Source organism: Gymnodraco acuticeps, unplaced genomic scaffold (assembly GCF_902827175.1).
Source record: "Gymnodraco acuticeps unplaced genomic scaffold, fGymAcu1.1, whole genome shotgun sequence".
In the NCBI taxonomy this organism is placed as follows: domain Eukaryota; kingdom Metazoa; phylum Chordata; class Actinopteri; order Perciformes; family Bathydraconidae; genus Gymnodraco; species Gymnodraco acuticeps.
Genome location: NW_022991031.1, coordinates 454,362 through 478,444, shown reverse-complemented (window position 1 = coordinate 478,444; position 24,083 = coordinate 454,362). Strand labels below are relative to the sequence as shown.

Here is a 24,083-nt window from a genome sequence, read left to right as displayed (position 1 = left end):
ACCAGCAGATTTAAAGGTCCCATGTCATGCTTTTCTGGTTATTACCCGTCCCCTTGTGTGTTATGAAGGTTGTTCTGCATGTAAACGGTCTACAGAGTCACAAACCCTCAAAGTACACCCTGTAGCGAGTAAAACTCTAACACAGAAAATACCTGTCTATGCTGCCCCAGAACGCCTCGTTGGAGATTTTTGTTTTTCCATTTTGTTCTTCCGGGGCCTATTGACGTCACTAAATCCATATGGACCAATTGGCTCACAGCTATAGAACAATAGGCACACCCTCTGCCAGGGTGGACTCCGAGCAGCTCAGGAGTCCGCCCGCGAGGCCCCCGGAGCGGACAGTGTGAGGTGGATTTCCTGCTGTGTATCCCTGGATATATGCCAAGTGCCATGCCAGTGGACACCGCGGTGCTCAGGCTGAGCTCCGCGGTCCCGCCAACACGGCACCCAGACCCCACGCAGCACTGTAGTCACTGGTGTCATTTTCTGGTTGCTAACAAACGCCATTGTAACACATAATCACTGATGTTCCGCTGTAACGGTGGTGGACTCATCAGAACAGAGTGGGCGAGCTGACCAATCAGAGCACAGTGGGCTCATAGGGAGGGGGGGGGCAGGAGCTCCAACAAGCCGTGTAGGAGAGAGTGAATACACATATTATACAGGGATGCTGTTTGAGAAACCAATGTGAGTTTGGAACATTGAACAATGTAAATCTATTCTAGTAGACCTCAACAATGGAATTATGATCAGTAGAAATGGCCATGACATGGGACCTTTAAAACAACACTACACAGTTGAAATGAACACACAGAACAATTGTTCACAGTCCACAACATGCAGTGTACAAAGGGAAGTCGAGCGATTACGTATCTGAACGGTAGCACAGATAGATTCAAACTCATTTCACTTGCCTCTTTTTTATATTTCTGTCAATATCTGGTCATTTCCTGTTTATAGTCGGCTTTAAGGTGACAATTCAGGAAATGCACATTGGGGAGGTTTTCAAATGTACTGACTTGTAATTTAAATATAATGAATTTGATGGGTTATGAACCTTAAAATATTCGATAATAGTTTTTGCATTCATATAATTCAAGTGCCATAGGTATTACAGTACATTTTGGCAGATTATTTATCCTGTATTTTATTCAGGAATCACTTCTTAATGAATTGTTTTCATAATATATCTATATAATTAAACAGTTATATATTGCAAATATATAATGTTAATAGATACATAAAGTATTTACTACTGTATCTCCTGTTAAGTAACCCTTTCAGTACACAGTGACGTGTTCTGCCCACTCCAGAACTGATTCAACCCTTGGATGTCAGATGGACGTTCTATAACAACTTGCATCTTGAAAAGCGTTTAACAATACTTAAAAGAATACAGCGGCGCTGCATGCTTTCCATTGTTTATAACGTCCAGCTCTTAATTATATTACGTGAGTCTATACACACTCTTTTACTGCATGGTGCAATTTTTACAATTATAAATTCAAAACTGAACCACAATGGTGTGCTTTCACTTTCTGTCACTCCTGGCAGTATGTTTTAAATACATGTCTGGGTAACAGTTATTACATGAGTCATTCTGCTGCTTGTTGAGACGAACAGATGAGAGTCTGAGCCACAGCTGATCTCTTTGTCTCTCCCCCGCTAAGATCTACTGGATCCAATCTGATCATCCATCCAATCAGCATTGGTTTCTCTCAAATCATTTTTTTTTTGGATCTTTTAGGATTCAGCAAATACTTTCCGAGTGGTAGCATTTCAAATAATGACCCGGGTTTTTCAACATTGGCAGATGAATGATCTTTTAGAAAATGCTTTTAAAATATGAGAAGCACAAACTGGTTTAAAGTCTGAAATAATATTATGTAGAAAGGCCCAAACCAAAGATATGCCTCATAATGTGTTCAATGGATAACAACCAATAACTTTAAAAAACACATTTGATGTCCTTCAGGATTCTGATAGGCTGTTATTATGCCACATCTGTGCAGAATGTGTTAAACTTATTGACAGGAAGTTAGTTCCTGTGAAAAAGTGGCAAAACAGGCCTTATAAAAAGTGGGAAGTATGACATGACTAATTATTCAGAACAAGGTCAGACATGGAGGAAAGTATTCAGTATAAATGTTCAGCTAATTGTCACCAAATTAAATGAAAGAAGCTCAGGAACACTGTACAGAGAAATATAATTCCTGCTAGCATAAAGACCCAGACTGTTCTAGTGTTGGAAATGCTGATGTATGTCATACATGTGTGCTGTACTGTAAATAAGAATCTCTAATCATACACACACTTACAGACACATTCAAAACACAAGATCATCCCACACAGTTGAGCACAGGTAACAGAACAACACTAGCAGGTGCTGGGGAGATTATTAACGCTTATAGACAAAACTTACCGTCGCAACGAGTCGAACGTTAATCCTCCTTTGACCTCTTAGAGATATAGAATTTATTAAGGGTGTCCAAAATATATGTAATGTATTCTTTTTTTATGTTCTGTACAGCAAAAGTCCATATAGAAATGCAGCTCAATTATTGCTTGTCTTTGATTGTGTTCCCGAAAGACATTGCACTGTAGATTTAAGATATTCTTTTCTTTCTGTCCCACATTTCAAGGGTTTAGTCAACACATCTGATCTGAACCCAGTATTACATCCTATCAAACCCTTTGCTGAATTCATTTGTGATTTGACTTAAAAATAACTCAAGTCACAGATTCTGTTTGCTGTAATAACATTCGGTCTGCAGAGAAGGTAGAAACACCTCTGCTCAGAGGAGCAGCCCAATGCAAGTTTTCACAAGTGAATACTGAACATAAGATATAAAAAGTTGATACATATGTACTGGACACACTGATATAAGTATCTTTCATTTAAACATGGATGCACGCAATTGTGTTTTGTTCGCATCCACTTTTAATGGCTGAAGTCTGATGGCTCCATGTCGGCACATCGCTGCACTTTGGTGTATTTAGTTGGAAGCCAAGTTCACTCAAATGAAACATAATAAAGGCTTCCTAAATGAAGTGACCCTCCACTTACCAAAAGTAATAAACTCAACCCAATTTAAATGTAGTTCTACTATTGAGTTACATGGTCAAACTCTACTTCCTGTACAGTATATAGTTAAACATCTCCCCAACACTTAGCTCAACACAGCACTTCAAAGATATAGCAAGAAACAATCCACAAAGACACAAACAGTGAGGAAAAGATAACCGGCAGAAAGGGAAGCACTACTAAATAAAAAATGAAGTCTACAAACAGGAAGGGATGTCGTTCTTCATGAGGTCATGTCATCACCTAGCATTCAGAGAGTAAGGCTACTGACTCTGCACTTACTTCTCTCTTCAACTCAAAAGGAGGAAAAAGGAGGAAGAGGAGAAGGAAGAGGGAAGCTCTCCAAACCAAGAGGAAGTAAAGGAGGAGGGTGGCAGGGGGTTGGGTGGGGGTGAGTTGGGTGAGTGGAGGAGAGGCAGGAGGGGAGAAGTGGGGGAGAAGAGGGAGGAGGTGGCAGTGGGGTTCTGGAAGTAATAGACTGGTGGTGGGGGGGGCAATGATCCTAAGGCTGTGGACACACTACAACCTTTTTATATTACTCAAAATGTGTATAGAACTTTTCATGGATTTAGATCAGTGTAGTGTTTAAATGAGCCCTATTTACAGCATCAATGATAGGAGTTGCGTTATTCCACCGTTCAGCCACACTGCTTGTTGTTTTCACTTGTTTGTTATTTGGTTATTATTAAGTACCATCCGCCAAACTCAAAAGTGTGTGCCGTTATGTCTTTAACGTTAGATTGTGTTACTGTTTCTAGCACCATCCCTGTCATTTTGATACAGAAATTAGCATAGCATATAACATAGCCTTTATCTAAAGCAGTCACTAGTTCCAGGTGGTAAGAGTACCAGTGTTTGATCAAATATCTATGTATAACATTCTTGCTGTATAAATCTTTTATTATTTCTCGGATGTTTTGAAGCAAAACGTTTTAAGTGGATTTTGCCATGCAAACATAAGAAGCTCTCCGGCAGTGGCTCATTCAGTAGGGCAGTGACCATCAACTGGTGGCCCGCGGGCCACATCCGACCCGCACAGCGGGGGTGACTGTGGCGTTGGCGGAGTGGTTAGTGTGTTCGTTTTTTACGTCTCGTGAGTAATGTGCAGTACCGGAGTCCAACAGAGAGGCAGCAGCTGACTGCAGCAGCTGACTGCAGTAGCCTGCGTACGTAGCTTTCCCTGCCCTGAAGAAGAAGTGATCCTTCGTTAGCGCGAAGAGTCTGCTTTATGCGTTTATGCGTTCCCCAGCAGTACCCCCGCTGCGAGGCTCCGGCGACTTGACAGTACATGAGCGTGCTCCACTAGCACCAACAGCTGCCCACTGCTCCTAGTACTAGACTCCTGGTACTAGGATGGGTTAAAAGCAGAGAAACATTTCACTGTGTGTGCTGTGTGACCATTAAAGACAGTGGCGGCCGGCCCATAGGGGCAATAGGGGCGCCGCCCACCCTCTTCCCACATGTTTGATTGTCATTAAAAATAAAAAATAAATAAAAATATATATTAAAAAATAAATATATATTTATTTATTTTTATTTTTAATGAACAATGTAAATATTATATAGTTGGTATCAGTAAAATGTATAATCTACAATAAAATCTCGTTTAAAATTGTTTTACGATGTCTAAAGTTACTGATAAGTCACATGTTTCCTGCCTGGCCGCAGCGTGTATCATTACCCTCTCTCGTCCGGGCGGTAAGAAAGGAGCCCTCAGCCAGAGCAGCAGCAGCCAACAAGCTGACTGTTGCTATCTGTAAACTATGCCGCCGAAACATAATTTCTGCCAATCAGGGTCGTCAGATCTGATGCTCAAAGGGCGCCCTGTCAACGCCCTGGCCTGTGTGTCTGTGAGTTGTTTGGACTCGTATCCAAGGTGACGCTACAGTAGTTATCTGCAGGTGGAGACTCCGGTGTTAGTGGATCGCCGGAGCTGTAGATTAACATTTACATGCTTATTGTAGTTGTAAGGGCAATGCCTGTAGCACCATGGAGCATATGTGTAGGCTGGACCTGTATTTTACAGGAAAGGAGTGAGCAGAGGGTGGAGTTGTCGATTCTTGTTCAGTTGCTCGCGCTGCTAAAGAGACGCGCGGAAACCAAACAATGGTGTAGCTGTATTAAAGTCCATTAAAGTCCGAGTGGAAACAGTCGTGAGTAAATCTGATTTTGTTAGAAATCGGGAGAAATATGACCCCGGGAGGAAACCGGGGAGAGGGCAATCAAATCGGGAGGGTTGGCAAGTATGACACACACACACACACACACACACACACACACAACACACACACACACACACACACCACACACACACACACACACACCACACACACACACACACACACACACACACACACACACACACACACACATAATGTTCGTATTTAGTCTCCTGATTTTAAATGGGAATGAAATCATTTGAGTGTTCCCAAAGCACCAGTGTTCTGCAGTTTGTGTGGGCCTACTGTACTGTTGCACAGTTTTGGAAGATTCATAGCTAACCACACTGAAGATTATGGATTATCTCATATTTTTAAGCCTCAACTGTTGTTCAGTTCTCTGAATGTTATTCTATCTTTTAACCGACTGTCTTCATAAGAGTAGGAAATGTGTCGACAATGTAAAAATCTGTAGGGAATGAGAGATTATAGTGTGTTATACATTGACTGGGATTGACATAGTGGCATGTTTTAGAATAGATCTGTAAGGGAAAGCTCTCAAATCTGTGGAACGTTTTAATCTTGTAGTAATGTGCAGGGGCGCCGCCAGGGATTTTGGGCCCCATGAAAAGATATTACATTGGTTACTTAAACATTTTTTTATTAATGGTCTAAAATTGTTTGGGCTCCTGTCAGTCACGGGTCCTTAGAATCGTCCTAACTTTTCACCCCCTTATGGCGCCCCTGGTAATGAGGAGTCCTCAAAGTGTTGGGATTGGTGTTCCAATAAGATTTATATCCAAATATAATCATAATTTATTCGTTTTCTTAGTGATTTTTCCAAACATTAGTGGAGCCATGTGTTTATTTCACTGTTACACAGATTAGTCAGTGTAAACCCAATCAATAGAGAAGGTACAGTTCACTGCCTGATCAACTGTCCATTAAACAATATGCATATTAATGCTTCAATTATTAGTTGAGTCATTGGTAAGTTGATCAACAAAAACATCTGCCACTATTTAATGATCTGGTAGTTTTAACAAAAAATATGTGGTTGAAAATATTGCTGCTTTCAGGTTTTTAAATATGATTATGTAATGTGTTTTCCCCTAATGGACTTCTATAGCCTCTTTCTAGTCTTTCCAGCACTTCAGAGCTTTGCACTGCATGTAACCATTTACCCATTGGCACCTTGTATGGCTGCCATACAAGGTGCTAACGTGCTCATCATCTAATCTAAATCTCATTCACACACCAATGGTTATTCCTTCCCATGGGGATTGGAGGAGCAAACTTCCAGTCTTTCCATTTCTGGTCGAGCCACTTTGCGTCCTGAGGACTTACGTGATTGTGGAATTCAAAATCTTTAGTGTTTTGAATGTTGGTCAAAAATGTGTTGATGTGTTATCTGACAATTTACAACACAAAACAATTGGTAGATTAACCAATTATCAAAATAGCTGTTCATTATTTTTCATATAACATACTGAGCTCATTTACATTTTTCACAGAAACATTTTCGAAATTGAACGATCCATCTATTTGTGGTTTGTGATTCCTGGCATAGGGACAATAGGTACATCAGGGGTCACCAACCTTTTTTAGGGTGAGAACTACTTTCAAAAAATAAAACAAGTCGTGAGCTACTTTTTCTCCTCTTTTTGTTATTTTTTGCAGTGTATATATTTAGCACATTTGAACATTATTATATGCTGACCTTTAACCTTTGTGTGCTGTTTGGGTCTGTGGGACCCGTTTGCAGTGTTTACTAAAAGAACATGTATGCAATTTAATCATTTTAACCTGCTTTATTTGGGGGTGGCCCTCACCTCCTCTAGGGGGGTCCGGGGGCATGCACCCCCGGGAAGATTTTGTTTTTAAATGTTGAAGTGAAATGCATCAATCTGGTGCACTTTGAGCACAAAATAAATGTATGGATACAGCTCTCAACACTCAGATGAAAGGGAGCTGTATACTTTTCAATAATCCAAACATCTTTAGAATATGATCACAACCAATAACTAATCATTTAAACTTGTTTATTCTTATCTTATGTTAGCATTCTTTCTTTTTATTTATGCATATTTTACTAATCACTCTCCTTTTAAACTGTTTTACACTAGTACACATTGGAATGATTTCTTACATTAAATAGATAAAGGTGTGCTTTCTTTCTCTCTCGCTCACAGAGGCTGTGTGCTCCTCCGTGGCGATGACGGCTTGTGTTAAAAAATAAGAATAAACATATTTGTAAAGTGGGGGGACACAAACGGGATTTCGAAAAGTGGGAGGGGGACATGTCCCTCCTGTCCCCAGTGGACATTACGCCATGCGGTGCCGCTCTACATTGCTTTTCTTCCCGACTGCAACGCTGGTCCCGCAAATCAAGCAAGAACCCGCGGGCACCATGTTGGCTACCCCTGCTGTACATGGTACAAATATGTTGTTGGGTTTTTTCTAATTATATCAGAATTGTCTAAAGTTGCATGTTAGTTGATGAACGTGGCTTATTTCATATTATGCCTAAAGCCCTTATTTAACCAGTTGTAGTGTGTCCACAGCCTTGATATCCAGTCATGGCTCCAGTCATGTAAATCTCCATTTCTCTTCCAGCCAAACACTAAAGCAATACAGGCATTTTGTTAATGAAGACCCTGTACTTTGACCCAGAGTAGCCTACTAAACTGGGATGCAAGTCCACTGTTCAGTTGGAAGGGTTGTCATTTAGTAAAGTTTGGTGATGTAGAAAAATATAAAATTCATGACATAAACGTATCCCTTTCCATAAACATATGGTCCACATCTGTGTCATTAAACCCTTTTTACAAAATACATACATTAAGAGGTAACCTTTAGACTAACATTATTATTTTCTACTTTGAATCCTACAGCTCACTGAAAGGTTACTATACTGAATTTTAAACAATATAATAATCTACCTATTCTGATTTCCTTACCCAATGCATTTTACCTTCTTCTTTGGGATTCTTAATATTTCTCAAGTGTTAGGTTGGTGCCCTCTTGGTTTAACTCTTCACATAACTGTATGGGTGTTATCCCTAGATGAGGAGGTATTGAGTTTCACCAGTGTCTCGAAAGCCAACATTATTTCTGTACTCTGAATGTCTAGCTGCCTAAAAAGTTCCCAGAATACAGCAGCAACGCAAGTCTTTGCTCTCCCTGCTCACTAACTGGGGGAATGTCATCTTTCTAACTGTATCCAAAGAAGCAAACATCCATTGTCCTGGAATGAATTACTGGCATTCCTGCTAAACTTGTACAAAATGACCCATGTGACAACAAATATATATACAAATGAATGTGCCAAGACAACAGCTGTGCACGTTCTGGAACTTGTGGCTGAAAATGTAAGAACTTCAGAATAGCCACCTGTCCATTACAGTAAGAGATTCAGATTGGTTTGCCCTTCTCTAACTGAAGTGTAGTGTTTGGTAGGACTGAAAACCTGAAGTTTCACAAGACTGGATTCCACTGACATAAAGGAAACATTGGTGAGAAAAGTAAGTTGTGAAGAAAAGGGAGGCAACAGAGGGTGGGAGTGGGGGTGAATCGACTGGTGTTGGATTGGGAGTGGGGGAATTATTATTTACCTGTAAGAAATGGCAAGTGCGCTCCTGCTGCTGACTGCCCCTAGATTTGACTAGAGCTCTATCTAGGTTTAGGTTACCGGGTCCTGCGCTGGCTCGTAGCTGGTTGTGGCTGCTGTTGTTGGTGTAGACCTCTCGGGCCCTGCTCACCGTTAGGCTTGACGACCACGCCCCTTTCTTCACAAGGGGCCCGTCCACAAGACCCAGTGGCAGCAAGGAGCCACTTCCTCCAACGATACCGCCACCGCTGTTATTGCTGCTGCCACTAACTGGCACGCACGCCGACGACGCTGTGTACTTGACATCATTGTTGCTCCGGGAGACTTTGAGTGCAGAATGGTGGTGTGTGTGGCCGTGGTGTGCGTGGGTGTGTGTGTGCTCGTTGAGTGTGCCATAAGGGTCCATCATGAAGTACTGCTGGGACTGCGAAGAGGAGAGATTGGGGAGGGGACTCTGGGGATACTTGTCATGGTTTCTGCCGGGATAACGGCCCATTGTCATGGCGATGGGTGATGGGGACATGGAGGGTGAGGGTGAGGGTGGAGGTTGGTGATGGTGAGGGTGGTAGAGACACAGCTCCCGTTCTAGGTTGTCATCTGAGCTCCAGTACCCGGAGCCTGGAGCAGATGCCGAGCCGTGGAGCTGGTGGTGGTGGTGGTGGTGGCTTCGATGCTTGGGCTCTGCTGATCGACAACGCTCGCGGCTCTTGCTGCGCTTCCGGTGGCGCACTCCCCCTGGTGGAGTTTCACCCTCTAGGCTGGCCCTTGAACCACCACCACCACCTCCTCCACCACCAACACCACCATTAACGCTCCCATTATTGGCCCCCTTGTTGGATTGTGTGTGGTGTGGCCCCTCCAATGAGTGTGACTTGGTGAAGAGTTTCTGGACCGAGTGGACCAGGTGACGGATTCTCCCCGGGCTGTCATTGTTGATGTTGTTGGCCCCCATCCCCCCACTGTGGGCCAGCACTCCTCGTTTGTACTGCAGTGTGTGGTAGCCATCTCTGGAGAATGACTGCTGACGCTCAAACGGGTCCGCAAAGTTTGCCGGTACCCGGGTTGGCGTTTTACCTCCATAGCCCCCTCCACCACCTCCTCCCCCTCCTCCTCCTACATATGGTACCATGGCCAAACCCTCATCCTTTACCTCAGGATGGTGAGATGAGGAGGTGGAGTGGCACCTCCTTGGGAAGGTTCCATAGGGGACGATGCTGTTGCTGTCAGAGGGGTACGGGGAGCGCTGAGCATTGTAGTAGGCCAGCTCAGCTGAATGCGGCATGGGAATGGGCACAGGCATGTCGTTCTGACTGATTAAGTATGGCTTGCGGTCTACGTGGTGACCCAGTAGATCGTATGACGGTTCATAGGAGACCACGTGATGGTGACTCCGACTACTGGACAGGCCTTTCATGACAGGGGGAAGGATGGGTGGATGTGAAGAGGAATGGTATGGATGAGAGATGCCGGCAGGCCTGTGACCAGAGAAGGGCTGCAGAAGACTGTCCCTGAGAGGAGAGCTGCAGACTCTGGAAGACAGGAAGAGAGAGGAGCCATAAGACTGACAGGTAATGCAAGGCAACAAGTAACAGCCAATAACAAGTCAAACCATTGAAAATATTAAACCCCTCATTTAAAGATTGTTGCAGGAATGAATCTTTAAACTTTGAAATTATTAAGCATTTTACCACTTTGGGTTCCATCGTCTTGAAGGAAACAAATAAGGTCAGTGGTTAACACAAACTTAAGATATTTTTTCCGTTTTGATCTACAACAAAAAGAATATGTCAGTAAATACATAACTGGTGAAGGTCTGAAACATATCTGTGTCATAAAAATGTCTAGTCTGAGATAAGTCTAATTTAATCATTTCGCAACCGCTTTTTCATGGCAAACATTAGCCGCCTTTAGCTTAGCGGGGGTGAGGTGAAGTCATGTGACCATGAAGTACTTTATTTATAACGATAAATTCGCTTTTTACTTCTGGAGATTGCATTTAGCAGATCGTGTTCACACCGGAATAAGTCCCTGGGGGAGGATTAGTCAAATGAAGCCGCTGACGTCACTTCTTCTTTTTCTGCTTTGAGTTTACTGGCAGGCCGCAAACAACTTCACGGCGTATACTGCCGCCCAAAGTCCCCGGGAGTCTTCCCAGCAGCTTCTGAAGCCTTCCGAGTAAATCGCCAGAACGCTGACACCTCCTCATCTCCACCGCTCCCATGTTTTCTTTTGTGTTGCCATAAGTTAGTCTCTCTGCGTTTCTGCGCTGGGCTAATGCTAATGCTAATAATGCTAATGCGAGGAAAATAAAATGGCGGCTTCACAAAACTTTTTGGGAGTTTTACGGGGCGTGGTTTGCAATCCTTCCAGCCAATCAGAAATAGGAACCTTTTTCTCCCATGAAAGTACCTGCTCTCTAGCAGGGACTGAAAAGGGGGTGAAAAGGTTCTCATGAACTATTTGTGAATACAAATACAACTGATGTGCTGCATGATGTAAAACACAGTTAGTGCGTGGTGAAAGCTGGCAAGCTAAGACTTTTGAATTGGACATGACTGCACCTTAATAACTTGTAACACTGTTATTTTATTCAGATAAAACAGGAGTGCTTCCAACAGCCTGATCTAATGTTTGGCAAATGCTGTGTAGCGGCTTTAATCAACAAAGTTTCACATTTACAAGTGACATATTTCTTTAAACCTTTGCCTGCTATTTGAGCTATTGTGCATATTGACTTAATACGCACAACAGTAACAGTAATTTGTTAGCAGTAAAAAGCTGAGCTAGGCACCGTGTACACAGTTTGTGAAGAGAAGTATAGTTAAACATTAGTAATTACATTAGTAACCACAAAAGCACAGGTTGGCTTTGTCCCTAACCAAGAACATGTGTTTTATTTGTTTAGACCTCATTCATATCATCACCAATAACTCTGTATTGTTTAACTTCACTGTGGTTAGAGTTAAGTGAAAAAATGAACCAACATTTCGATGTGTTGTGAAACCATAACTTCTAAAGAGGACATGTTCTGGTCCTTTTCAGGTCTCATATCTGTATTTAGTGTTTCTACTGTGACATGTCTCCGTGCCTTAATGTTCAAAAAGCTCTTTATGTCCTACTGCCTGTGCTGCAGCACCTGTTTTCACCCTCTGTCTGTAACCTGTTGTGATTGGTAAAAGCTTAGAGATGTCCCGCCCTATAGCCTATCACGTACAACAAGTTGGAGCGCTAGCCAATAAAAGTGTTACGTAGTGATGTCACTATGACCTGGAAGTAAACAAATGACTCCAATCGGGGTGTTTCAGGCAGGGGGGGGGGAGTGGGTTGTAGAGAAACTCCATCTGGAGGGAACACAGGGATTTCAGCCTTTGCAGACCATGTACATGCACACAAACCTATAGAACACACTACAGGAAAAGGCAAACCCAGAATTAAATATCAGCAACTCAAGTCCCACACACAAAGGCTTAACAAAGAAACAAGCTGTTGTCTTTTACAATACCTCGAAACGTACACCAAACCTCTAAATTGTAAGAATTTGAACCAATCATTTTATTCATAAACAAAGGCAGCAAAGGGATGAAAAATATAAAAAATAGTATAGGAGTACTTTTTGAATTCAAATGATTCTCTTTCATTCCTTCAAGGTGTTCCAGGCCAACCTGTCTGATCAGTTAGCTGCAGTGCAGGTAGAGTACTGTAAGATGTCCCCTGTCTCTGATCTTACATAACAGTTCGTTCACATCTCAGGCGACCAAGAGAAAAGGCTCTAGGCTTCAGACTGCTCGCAAGGCAGTTTTATTTCAGATGAACAGTCCTGCAAAGCCGCAGTGGTGATGTGTACGCTGCATGCATAACTGTGTGTGTACTTGCTCTCTTGCTATGCGGTTTAGTGGGGGGTATGAGCGTGTGCGTGTCTGTGTGAGTTTCCTCCGTCCTACTTGGCCTGTGACATGACTGCTTAACTCAACCTGACAGCTCCACTGGTGGAAGCATTGCTAACAAGCCACAGTAACTTTCTGGGATCACACACACACACTCACACACTCTGAGATCCACAGAGCAGCCTCCCTGGAGTCCTGTGGTAGTGAAGCCTTCAGATATCACACACACTGTGGCTTGGGGTAGATTATATGGAAGGATGTCTTTCAAGATGAATCATTATTATTTGTGATAAAGTGCAGCAAAACCAACAACTAATACAGTGTGTCAAATTATTTTAACACGTACAGAAATGTGCACAGTTGTGCAAACCAACAGTGTGGACAGATTGTGGAGCAAACTATATCATGACGGTGGAAGCAGGGAGAGGCATATACATGCCTTGATCCCTGCCGAGTCGACCCACAACTGTTGACTGGTGTCAGTGCCAAAACAACTTTTTAGGAGCAATGCGCTCATGGTATAGATGGGGCGCATACATCTTAGTTCCTACCCTTTTCCCCCACCCTATCCTAAGGGAGTGCATGTACGTAGACACGTTGTGCCTCTCCACCTCTGTTCCTTACTTCTTACTTGCTACCCTTTCGCTCAACCTATCCTAAGGGAGTCCATGTATGTAGACACGTTAGTTTTTCTGCTATAGGCTTAGACTGTCGGGGGACACCTTACTTCTTCCTTCTGTCTGTCTATACCTGTGTACTCTCATGTTCAGAATAACCCAGCTTCCCCACATTTCTTTGTGGTGTCTATCTACGCCGGGATCCTGAGTCGAGGCTGATCCTGTTGCTGTGGTCGTGTGTCCTGGATCCTCTATCCTGAGCACTGGATCTGAGTCCTGGACTTCGAGTCGTGGCTGAACCTGTCTCTGCGGTCCTGCCTGACTCTCATCATACTACTTCCCTGATTGCTCCCACAAGATTGCTGACATCCTCGTGGATTCATCTTCTTATTATAGACACATGCATTTCCTAACATTGGTCTTTCCTAACATTTGGTCTACCTACGCTGTAAAATGTATTATCTCTTGGATTTACACACAACATCTATTGCACGTCTGTCCGTCCTGGGAGAGGGATCCCTCCTCTGTTGCTCTCCCTGAGGTTTCTCCCATTTTCCCCTTTAAACTGTGGGTTTTCTCCGGAAGTTTTTCCTTGTACGATGTGAGGGTCTAAGGACAGAGGGTCTAAGGACAGAGGGTGTCGTATTGTCATACTGATATTCTGTACAAACTGAAGTCCACTGAGACAAATGTAACATTTGTGATATTGGGCTATATAAATAAACATTGATTGATTGATTGATGTCAATCCACAACATGACGTTTTTAAACTTTGACAAGCAGTGAGCTCAAAGTAATTCTGAGTTTTAACTTAATTGAATATCCCCCAGTCACGGGAATATCAGTAAAAATAACCCAGGCTTTTGTAGAAAGGCAGAATATCAAGATTCTTGTTTGGTGTAAATAACACATTACTATTAAAGTCACCATACAAATATGTTATGGTGCTTTAACAATACACTGTTTGGGTCAGTTAAAAACCCTCCCAACTATTTGCCCAATGAGTTCAGTTTATTTAAATTAGTGTGAAAGCAACCAATCATGCACTGTATTGCATTGTATCCTCTTTGTAATTTCACACTTTATTAAGTTAATTAAATAATGCATGACATATCAATCCCCTTCCTGTAATATTGTTGAAAAAGACGGCTCTTCGTCATCCTGTCTACATGTTTGACAACATGCAGTTGATTTAAAGAGTCCTCTCCTGCTGATGTTCAGGTGTATATCAGTATGTAGTGTCTCTACTTTAAAGAGTTCTCTCCTGCTGATGTTCAGGTGTATATCAGTATGTAGTGTCTCTACTTTAAAGAGTCCTCTCCTGCTGATGTTCAGGTGTATATCAGTATGTAGTGTCTCTACTTTAAAGAGTCCTCTCCTGCTGATGTTCAGGTGTATATCAGTATGTAGTGTCTCTACTTTAAAGAGTCCTCTCCTGCTGATGTTCAGGTGTATATCAGTATGTAGTGTCTCTACTTTAAAGAGTCCTCTCCTGCTGATGTTCAGGTGTATATCAGTATGTAGTGTCTCTACTTTAAAGAGTCCTCTCCTGCTGATGTTCAGGTTGTATATCAGTATGTAGTATCTCTACTTTAAAGAGTCCTCTCCTGCTGATGTTCAGGTGTATATCAATATGTAGTATCTCTACTTTAAAGAGTCCTCTCCTGCTGATGTTCAGGTGTATATCAGTATGTAGTGTCTCTACTTTAAAGAGTCCTCTCCTGCTGATGTTCAGGTGTATATCAATATGTAGTATCTCTACTTTAAAGAGTCCTCTCCTGCTGATGTTCAGGTGTATATCAGTATGTAGTATCTCTACTTTAAAGAGTCCTCTCCTGCTGATGTTCAGGTGTATATCAGTATGTAGTGTCTGTACTTTAAAGAGTACTCTCCTGCTGATGTTCAGGTGTATATCAGTATGTAGTGTCTCTACTTTAAAGAGTCCTCTCCTGCTGATGTTCAGGTGTATATCAGTATGGTAGTGTCTCTACTTTTAAAGAGTCCTCTCCTGCTGATGTTCAGGTGTATATCAGTATGTAGTGTATCTGCTTTAAAGAGTCCTCTCCTGCTGATGTGCAGGTGTATATCAGTATGTAGTGTCTCTACTTTAAAGAGTCCCTCTCCTGCTGATGTTCAGGTGTATCAGTATGTTAGTGTCTCTACTTTAAAGAGTCCTCTCCTGCTGAGTTCAGGTGTATATCAGTATGTAGTGTCTCTAACTTTAAAGAGTCCCTCTCCTGCTGATTTTCAGGTGTATATCAGTATGTAGTGTGCTCCTACTTTAAAGAGTCCTCTCCTGCTGATGTTCAGGTGTATATCAGTATGTAGTATCTCTACTTTAAGAGTCCTCTCCTGCTGATGTTCAGGTGTATATCAGTATGTAGTATCTCTACTTTAAAGAGTCCTCTCCTGCTGATGTTCAGGTGTATATCAGTATGTAGTGTCTCTACTTTAAAGAGTCCTCTCCTGCTGATGTTCAGGTGTATATCAGTATGTAGGTGTATCTGCTTTAAAGAGTCCTCTCCTGCTGATGTGCAGGTGTATATCAGTATGTAGTGTCTCTACTTTAAAGAAGTTCCTCTCCTGCTGATGTTCAGGTGTATATCAGTATGTAGTGTCTCTACTTTAAAGAGTCCCTCTCTGCTGATGTTCAGGTGTATATCAGTATGTAGTGTCTCTACTTTAAAGAGTCCTCTCCTGCTGATTTTCAGGTGTATATCAGTATGTAGTGTCTCTACTTTAAAGAGTCCTCTCCTGCTGATGTTCAGTTGTATATCAGTATGTAGTGTCTCTACTTTAAAGAGTCCTCTCCTGCTGATGTTCAGGTGTATATCAGTATGTAGTATCTCTACTTTAAAGAGTCCTCTTCCTGCTGATGTTCAGGTGTATATCAGTATGTAGTGTCTCTACTTTAAAGAGTCCTCTCCTGCTGATGTTCAGGTGTATATCAATATGTAGTATCTCTACTTTAAAGAGTCCTCTCCTGCTGATGTTCAGGTGTATATCAGTATGTAGTGTCTCTACTTTAAAGAGTCCTCTCCTGCTGATGTTCAGGTGTATATCAATATGTAGTATCTCTACTTTAAAGAGTCCTCTCCTGCTGATGTTCAGGTGTATATCAGTATGTAGTATCTCTACTTTAAAGAGTCCTCTCCTGCCTGATGTTCAGGTGTATATCAGTATGTAGTTGTCTACTTTAAAGAGTCCTCTCCTGCTGATGTTTCAGGTTGTATATCAGTATGTAGTGTATCTACTTTTAAGAGTCCTCTCCTGCTGATGTTCAGGTGTATATCAGTATGTAGTGTCTCTACTTTAAATAGTCCTCTCCTGCTGATGTTCAGGTGTATATCAGTATGTAGTGTCTCTACTTTAAAGAGTCCTCTCCTGCTGATGTTCAGGTGTATATCAGTATGTAGTGTCTCTACTTTAAAGAGTCCTCTCCTGCTGATGTTCAGGTGTATATCAGTATGTAGTGTCTCTACTTTAAGAGTCCTCTCCTGCTGATGTTCAGGTGTATATCAGTATGTAGTGTCTCTACTTTAAAGAGTCCTCTCCTGCTGATGTTCAGGTGTATATCAGTATGTAGTGTCTCTACTTTAAAGAGTCCTCTCCTGCTGATGTTCAGGTGTATATCAGTATGTAGTATCTCTACTTAAGAGTCCTCTCCTGCTGATGTTCAGGTGTATATCATATGTAGTATCTCTACTTTAAAGAGTCTCTCCTGCTGATGTTCAGGGTATATCAATATGTAGTGTCTCTACTTTAAAGAGTCCTCTCCTGCTGATGTTCAGGTGTATATCCAGTATGTAAGTTGTCTCTACTTTAAAGAGTCCTCTCTGCTGATGTTCAGTGTATATCAGTATGTAGTGTATCTGCTTTAAAGAGTCCCTCCTCCTGCTGATGGTGCAGGTGTATATCAGTATGTAGTGTCTCTACTTTAAAGAGTCCTCTCCTGCTGATGTTCAGGTGTATATCAGTATGTGGTGTCTCTACTTTAAAGAGTCCTCTCCTGCTGATGTTCAGGTGTTATATCAGTATGTAGTGTCTCTACTTTAAAGAGTCCTCTCCTGCTGATGTTCAGGGTGTATATCATATGTAGTGTCTCTACTTTAAAGAGTCCTCTCCTGCTGATGTTCAGGTGTATATCAGTATGTAGTATCTCTACTTTAAAGAGTCCTCTCCTGCTGATGTTCAGGTGTATATCAATATGTAGTATCTCTACTTTAAAGAGTCCTCTCCTGCTGATGTTCAGGTGTAATATCAATATGTAGTGTCTCTACTTTAAAGAGTCCTCTCCTGCTGATGTTCAGGTGTATATCAGTATGTAGTGTCTCTACTTTAAAGAGTCCTCTCCTGCTGATGTTCAGGTGTATATCAGTATGTAGTGTATCTGCTTTAAAGAGTCCTCTCCTGCTGATGTGCAGGTGTATATCAGTATGTAGTGTCTCTACTTTAAAGAGTCCTCTCCTGCTGATGTTCAGGTGTATATCAGTATGTGGTGTCTCTACTTTAAAGAGTCCTCTCCTGCTGATGTTCAGGTGTATATCAGTATGTAGTGTCTCTACTTTAAAGAGTCCTCTCCTGCTGATGTTCAGGTGTATATCAGTATGTAGTGTCTCCACTGTGACATGTCTCCATGCTTTAATGTTCAAAAAGGTCTTTATGTTTCTCATACTGCCTGTGCTGCTGCACCCTCCGTCTGAAACCAGAGCCCCTTTATTACAATACATTACATGTCACTTGTTAGAGGCTTTTATCCAAAGCGACTAACATACTCAATACTGTGGGCAATCCCCACAGGAGCAATTTGGGGTGAAGTGTCTCAGGGACAGAACGACATGCTGACTGCAGTGGGGTTTGAACCTGTGACCCCCTGATCCGAACACCAATGCACAACCCACTGCACCACACGCCTCCTTTATCCTATCACGTACAATGTGTTGTACGGCTAGTCAATAGTAGCTTGAGTGTTACATAGTGATGTCACTATGTTACAGAAGTAAACAAAGGAGTTTAATGGACGCGTTTCAGGCAGGGGGGGGGGGGGGGAGTGTGATGGAGAGAAACTCCCTCTGGAGGGAACACAGGGATTTTAGCCTTTGGACAGTAATGACTTATTTGACTGTCTTACAGCCACAGCTTAGTTTCAGTTTAAATAGAGATAATGGAGTCCCACACACAGCTCTCCTGCTCATGTGTGGGAAATGTAATACGTATTGTATGTAACCTCATAAAACATCCATACCATCATTGCCCATATGACCACTACGTGTTTTTTAATAGAGAGATTAAAGCGACGGAAATAGAGGCCACAGGCTTTGAAACCAGACCTATGTAATGAGTGTAAATGAACATTATTAGTTTCTCTTCTTTGAACCAATGTTTTCTTAGACTGAAAAACACCCATGGATTACACACTGAATATATGTTGCACGCACAATTATGGGTAGGAAGTCCTGAATGACTCAGTGTCGCTGGAAAGACATTGTACTCACAACACTGTGTCTAAAAATAAAGCGTTACTGAATCGAGGGAGGAAGTGATTCACTTCCAATGATGTGTTAGTGAAGTCAGACATTACAGGGACCCAATAACAGGGGCTTAGAAAGACGGCATCTACTGTTTCTACAGAAGGATCATACATCTGATTACTGTGAAATAAGAGTTATAAAAGAGGTAAATGTAGCTGGACAAGTTATTTTGATCATTTTATTTTTGAGTATTCACACAACTGGCGATGGACTGACACAAAAGAGGACCTTTGATTAGATGTGTACCTTCATGTGGGGGTGGCACGTGTTACAGCTTTCCTCATGGGATTGAAAAGGGGGGCTCGTCACAATAATTTGTTTTTCAAATTTGAATAAATGTAACCAAAAATCCAGTAGCTTGAACTTTACTCGATTATAATCAAATTATACTACTTTATACGTTAACTCCAAAAGTACTACATTTGCCAAATCCACTAATCCACTACATTTATTGTAAATATGTAGTTACTAGTTTATTTGCAGATTTAGGTCGATACAAAATATACAACATATCGAGACCTTATCATACATTATTATATGCTAAGCCACCCAGTAGTGTATAAAGTAATTAAAACAAACCCTAACCTTCACCAAGTACAAGTTGAACATATGCACCAATAATTTCAATAAAATAAAATCTGGTGTTTCTGCATAACGAGTACTTTTACTTTAGGTACTTAAAGTATATTTTGATTCCAATATTTGTTTTACTTTTACCAAACTTGAAAGTGAAATTGTATTAGGTTAGTTGAATGCAATAACATTAAGATGAAGCAAATGTTTTTTATTTCAACGTAATATTATTGCTTTCAACTAACCTAATACAGTTATGTGTAATCTGTTGACATAATATATTTAATTAAAGTCAACGTTTCAGTTTGTTCAGAGTAAATGGTCCAACAAACAACATGTTATCCTGCTGATTCGGTTATGAAAAGAACTGTTGTACTTCATGTGGAGGATGGAGAGATAAAGGAAAGAAGAAACCTGAAGTCACTAACCAGAACACGATAAGACCCCGAACTATTCATCCAAATGTTATCGGAGATTATTTCTGCCTGAAAAGATTTACTCATCAATTACACATAATCTGCGGGAAGAGCAAGAACACACCATTCTGGGAAACTGCAGATTAGCTATTTATAGAAATGGAACTTGAATGAGAATATCTAGAAGGAGAGAAAAACCGAGTGAGATGAGGAGAATCGAGGAACGGAGGTAAAGCAGCGGGATGGAAACAAAGTGGACTAGATTATATAGAGGGGATAGAAAACAGAGGAGACTGACAGCTGAACCCAACCCGTCACTTACCGCCAACTCCTGCTGCATTTTTCAAAGAGCCATATGCCAGGCAGGCTGATGCTGTGTGTGGGCGGCAGGAGAAATGAAAATAGGGCTGAGATCAAGTTATTTTGGGCTAAATGGAAGCTGGCGAACAAAAAGCCTTTGAGTTACCCTCTGAGGGTGGATACCAGCACCGAAGGCAGACAGAAAATTCATTCAACGTAGCCAGATATGTACTTCTATACAGCGCAAACACATCCTCACACACATCAGGAATACACCTCTATGTCACATTCAGCTACGTTTGCTGTCCTTATCTGTATCAAAAATGAATTACATCACATGTTTTGAAAAGGGGGTTGAAAAAACTGAACCGTTTACTTTAATTAAATGTTAGATTCAAGGTTAAGTTAGTTGAAAGCAATAATATTGAGTAAAACCTATTTTTATTTAAACGTACTATTACTGCTTTCACCTAACCTAATACAGTACTGTGAAATCTGTTGATATAATACATTTAATTAAAGTCAACCTTTCAGTTTTTTCAGTGTATATGGTTGGTGGATATGACCATACACGCACTGCTCTAAATGAATGGATGGATTTGATGCATCACCCACTACTGACTCACAGTGACGACCACTGCCAGAGTGGCCATTGAATGTTTGTGCATTTAAAAGTAAATGATCACTAATTTGAAAGTGTACTATCGATGAGCTGGTGAGAAGCTGTGAAATCTGAGGAACAGCAGGCTGTCGAACACAGCTATTTCAATTCAACAACAGCAGCGGTTCCACAATAAACGAGTTTAAATTATTTAAAAAATCCCAAAACATTTTTTAAAGTTTCTGACAAAAGGTTGAAAATACAAACGCTGACATAACCACAGACAGAGCCCAAAAAGAACCTGTCTCTGTGTGATTCAGAAAATAAGCGAGTGAGTTGGTAGGTATCATCCACTACACTTACAGTATAGGATTGTCAACCACTGACTGTTCAAAGTGCACTATACAGGTGGAGGAAAATCAATACAAAATTGGGACATCTTGAAAAACAATAGAAATGAATAGGAGGGGGGGGGGGGCTAAAATCTGTATTGACTCTCTCTCTCCTTCTGATCCATCTCTTCTTACTCATTGACTGTGACCGGCCAATACAAGAGTTCTGCTTTACACCCTTAATGTCACAAAGTACATTTATCCAAGTACTGTACTTAGATAAATTAAGTACAATTTTGAGGTAGTTGTGTTTTCCTTGATTATTTAAATTTCAATATTTTGTACTTCTACCTCACTACAATTCAGAGGGAAACATTGTACTTTTACTCCACTACATTTATTGAATACCTTTAGTTACTTTACAGATTTGGATTAATGATGTGAAATATAATCAACTCTTAAATCAGACTTTAGTTATAACTGGACCACCAGCTTTGAGAACACTTTAATCATCAATAATTATAAAACATATCATATATATTATTCTGAAATGGACCAATCTGCACAACGACTACTTTGTCTGTACTTTAAGTATATTTGGATGCTAATACACTGCTGCACCATATTTGATTTACATCATCAGCAAAGATGGCAGGGAAGATGCCAACATAGACTAATAAAACCGAGGGCTCTAGCTACACACATGGGTCTTCACAGAACTGTATACTGTAGCGATCCTGATATGAGTTATTTCAGAATGTTCTGCTTACATTTCAGTCTGAGTGCACAACCAAATATGACTGTGACCGACAAACCAATCTCTTCTCTTTTCATACGCTGAATTGACAGCAGGCAGCGGTGAAATGCAGCTTGCACCAGCTGCCATGTAATGTCTTGGAAAGCTGCAGCTTATGATTCTGCCGCAGAGTGAAGCCAAAACCTTAAATTGGGATTTGTGTACTTGTTGCATGGTGAACTGTGTGCACAGCACTTTGCTTCTCACCTGTATGAAAGTGGTGTTACTGCAATATTGGTGATAATCACTCAATAATACAAAATATCATAAACTCTTGGATAGAGACATAGGTCATAATGGTATGTTCAAACCAGACGCGAGGTGAAGACCACGGCATCCTTTGTTTTTACTCACGTCACTCAAACAAGTAGCACTGGCGAGGGGGCAGGCCTTATCTCCTTGTAGATACTATGGTAGATACCAACAACAACATTAACATATTTTACCATGATTTAATTGTATTACACGTTTCAAAATGATGCCAAAATAACTGCATACTGATACCGGTTAGTAAAAATCATGAATTAATGCTTTGGTGTGTGTGTGTCCGCAAGATGGCAGGCGACAAACTTTTAAAATGCGTGCTTTCTGAATGAGATAGGATCGATCAGGCTAGGCCAAGCTACCGTTGTAGATTCACACTCAAAACAATGTCATACAGACATAAATAAAGTATGACTGTATTTGCCAGGGACATTCAGGTGTTTGTAACATACATTTATAAACACACATTTTTGTCCAGTGTTTGAACAGATTCGCCTCATTAGCGCCATTGGCATAATATTTTGTCCACTTGCGTTTCGCATTGACTTTAAAGGTCCCATGTCCCCGTGGGACCCGTCCCCTTATGTGTTAGGTAGTTTTTATTTTTTTATTTAAAAGTCACAAACCCTCAAAGCACACCCTGTAGCGAGGGCAGGAGCTCCAACAAGCTGTTTAGGACAGAGAGTGAATATACTATACAGAGATGCTGTGTGAGAAACCAATGTGAGTTTGGAACGTTGAACAATGTAAATCTATTCTAGTAGACCTCAACGATGGAATTATGATCAGTAGAAATGGCCATGCCATGGGACCTTTAAATGTAATTGCAACAAACCAAAAAAAATTGCAATGTGTCCACTGTGAACGGACCTTAAAGTTTGTAGTGGGTGGCGCTAGAGCAGGGGTGGGGAACCTCCGGCCCCCGGGCCGTATACGGCCCGCGAGACCATTTGGTGTGGCCCTCGAGGTAATTTATAACACACACGCAAAAAAGAAAACAATTTAAGAAATCTAGACCACAAAATAATTAAACAAATGAGTGTCTTGTTTTTCCTGGCCAAGGTCAGGGTCCTTGAACACAACACAAGCCTAACATGTCATCACGTGGTATCTCTGACAGGGGTGTAGTTCTGACGGGGAGCACCAGAACGCAGCTCCGCTCCGGCACTTCCAAAAATTGCAGTACCCATAAGGAGCCGTACACATGCTGCAGGTTTTGCGTGGCTGTGTCTTTAGTTGTAAGCCCAGTGGCGATCTGCTCATCTGTCATAGTGATAGTTAGCTAGCTATGCTAACGAATATAAGAAGCTTTGTCTACAACCAGTGAGGTAAAGGCACATCTTTATATGATCATTATAGTTATCAAAAAACAAGAGAATAAAGTAAACAGGTATAAAATACTATATGACAGTAAAAAAAAGTTGTTATTAATAAACAAGAATACAGTTTGAAAGGAGAGTGATTTGTAAAATATCCATAAAGAAAAATAAATCTGCTTACAGTTGTGTTACATATGGGTGTTGAGAGATGTACCCATAGATCTAATGTTGCTCTCAAAGTGCACCAGATTGATGCTTTCAACTTCAAAATCTTCCCGGGGGAGCATCCCCCCCCCCCCCCCCCCCCCGGACCCCCCTAGAGGAGGTTAGGTCCCGTCCCCCCCCACTTAAATCATGTTCGCATGGATAGGAGTCTAAACACATTTGCATACATCTTGTGTCCATATCTTTCTGTTTTGGCGGTCATGCCACAACCGTGCACGTGCATGCATGCGCGAGTCATGGTGAGATATCTGGATTAAGAGGTTGCTTTTTCTTTGCACAGCATGAAAGAAAGGCCAAATTAGTGGGCTGTGATTTTAGTATTTTTAAGCAGAGGTCAATAATTTGTACGGCCCTGGGAGGATGTTGAAAAC

The 24,083-nt window shown here is 41.4% G+C and overlaps 1 protein-coding gene across 8 annotated transcripts in view; it reads right to left on the bottom strand.

The window, feature by feature from the left end:
* Positions 1-24,083, bottom strand: part of dlgap1a (discs, large (Drosophila) homolog-associated protein 1a) — a 199,717-nt gene that overhangs the window by 117,291 nt on the left and 58,343 nt on the right. For 6 of the 8 annotated variants that reach the window (XM_034236359.1, XM_034236360.1, XM_034236362.1 and 3 more), the window contains exon 3: positions 8,859-10,383. In XM_034236359.1, coding sequence (XP_034092250.1) covers positions 8,859-10,268 — 1,410 coding nt within the window. In that variant the 5' untranslated portion in view covers positions 10,269-10,383. The remainder of the gene's footprint in view (positions 1-8,858; positions 10,384-24,083) is intronic. The other 2 variants (XM_034236364.1, XM_034236367.1) reach the window with 2 other exon arrangements.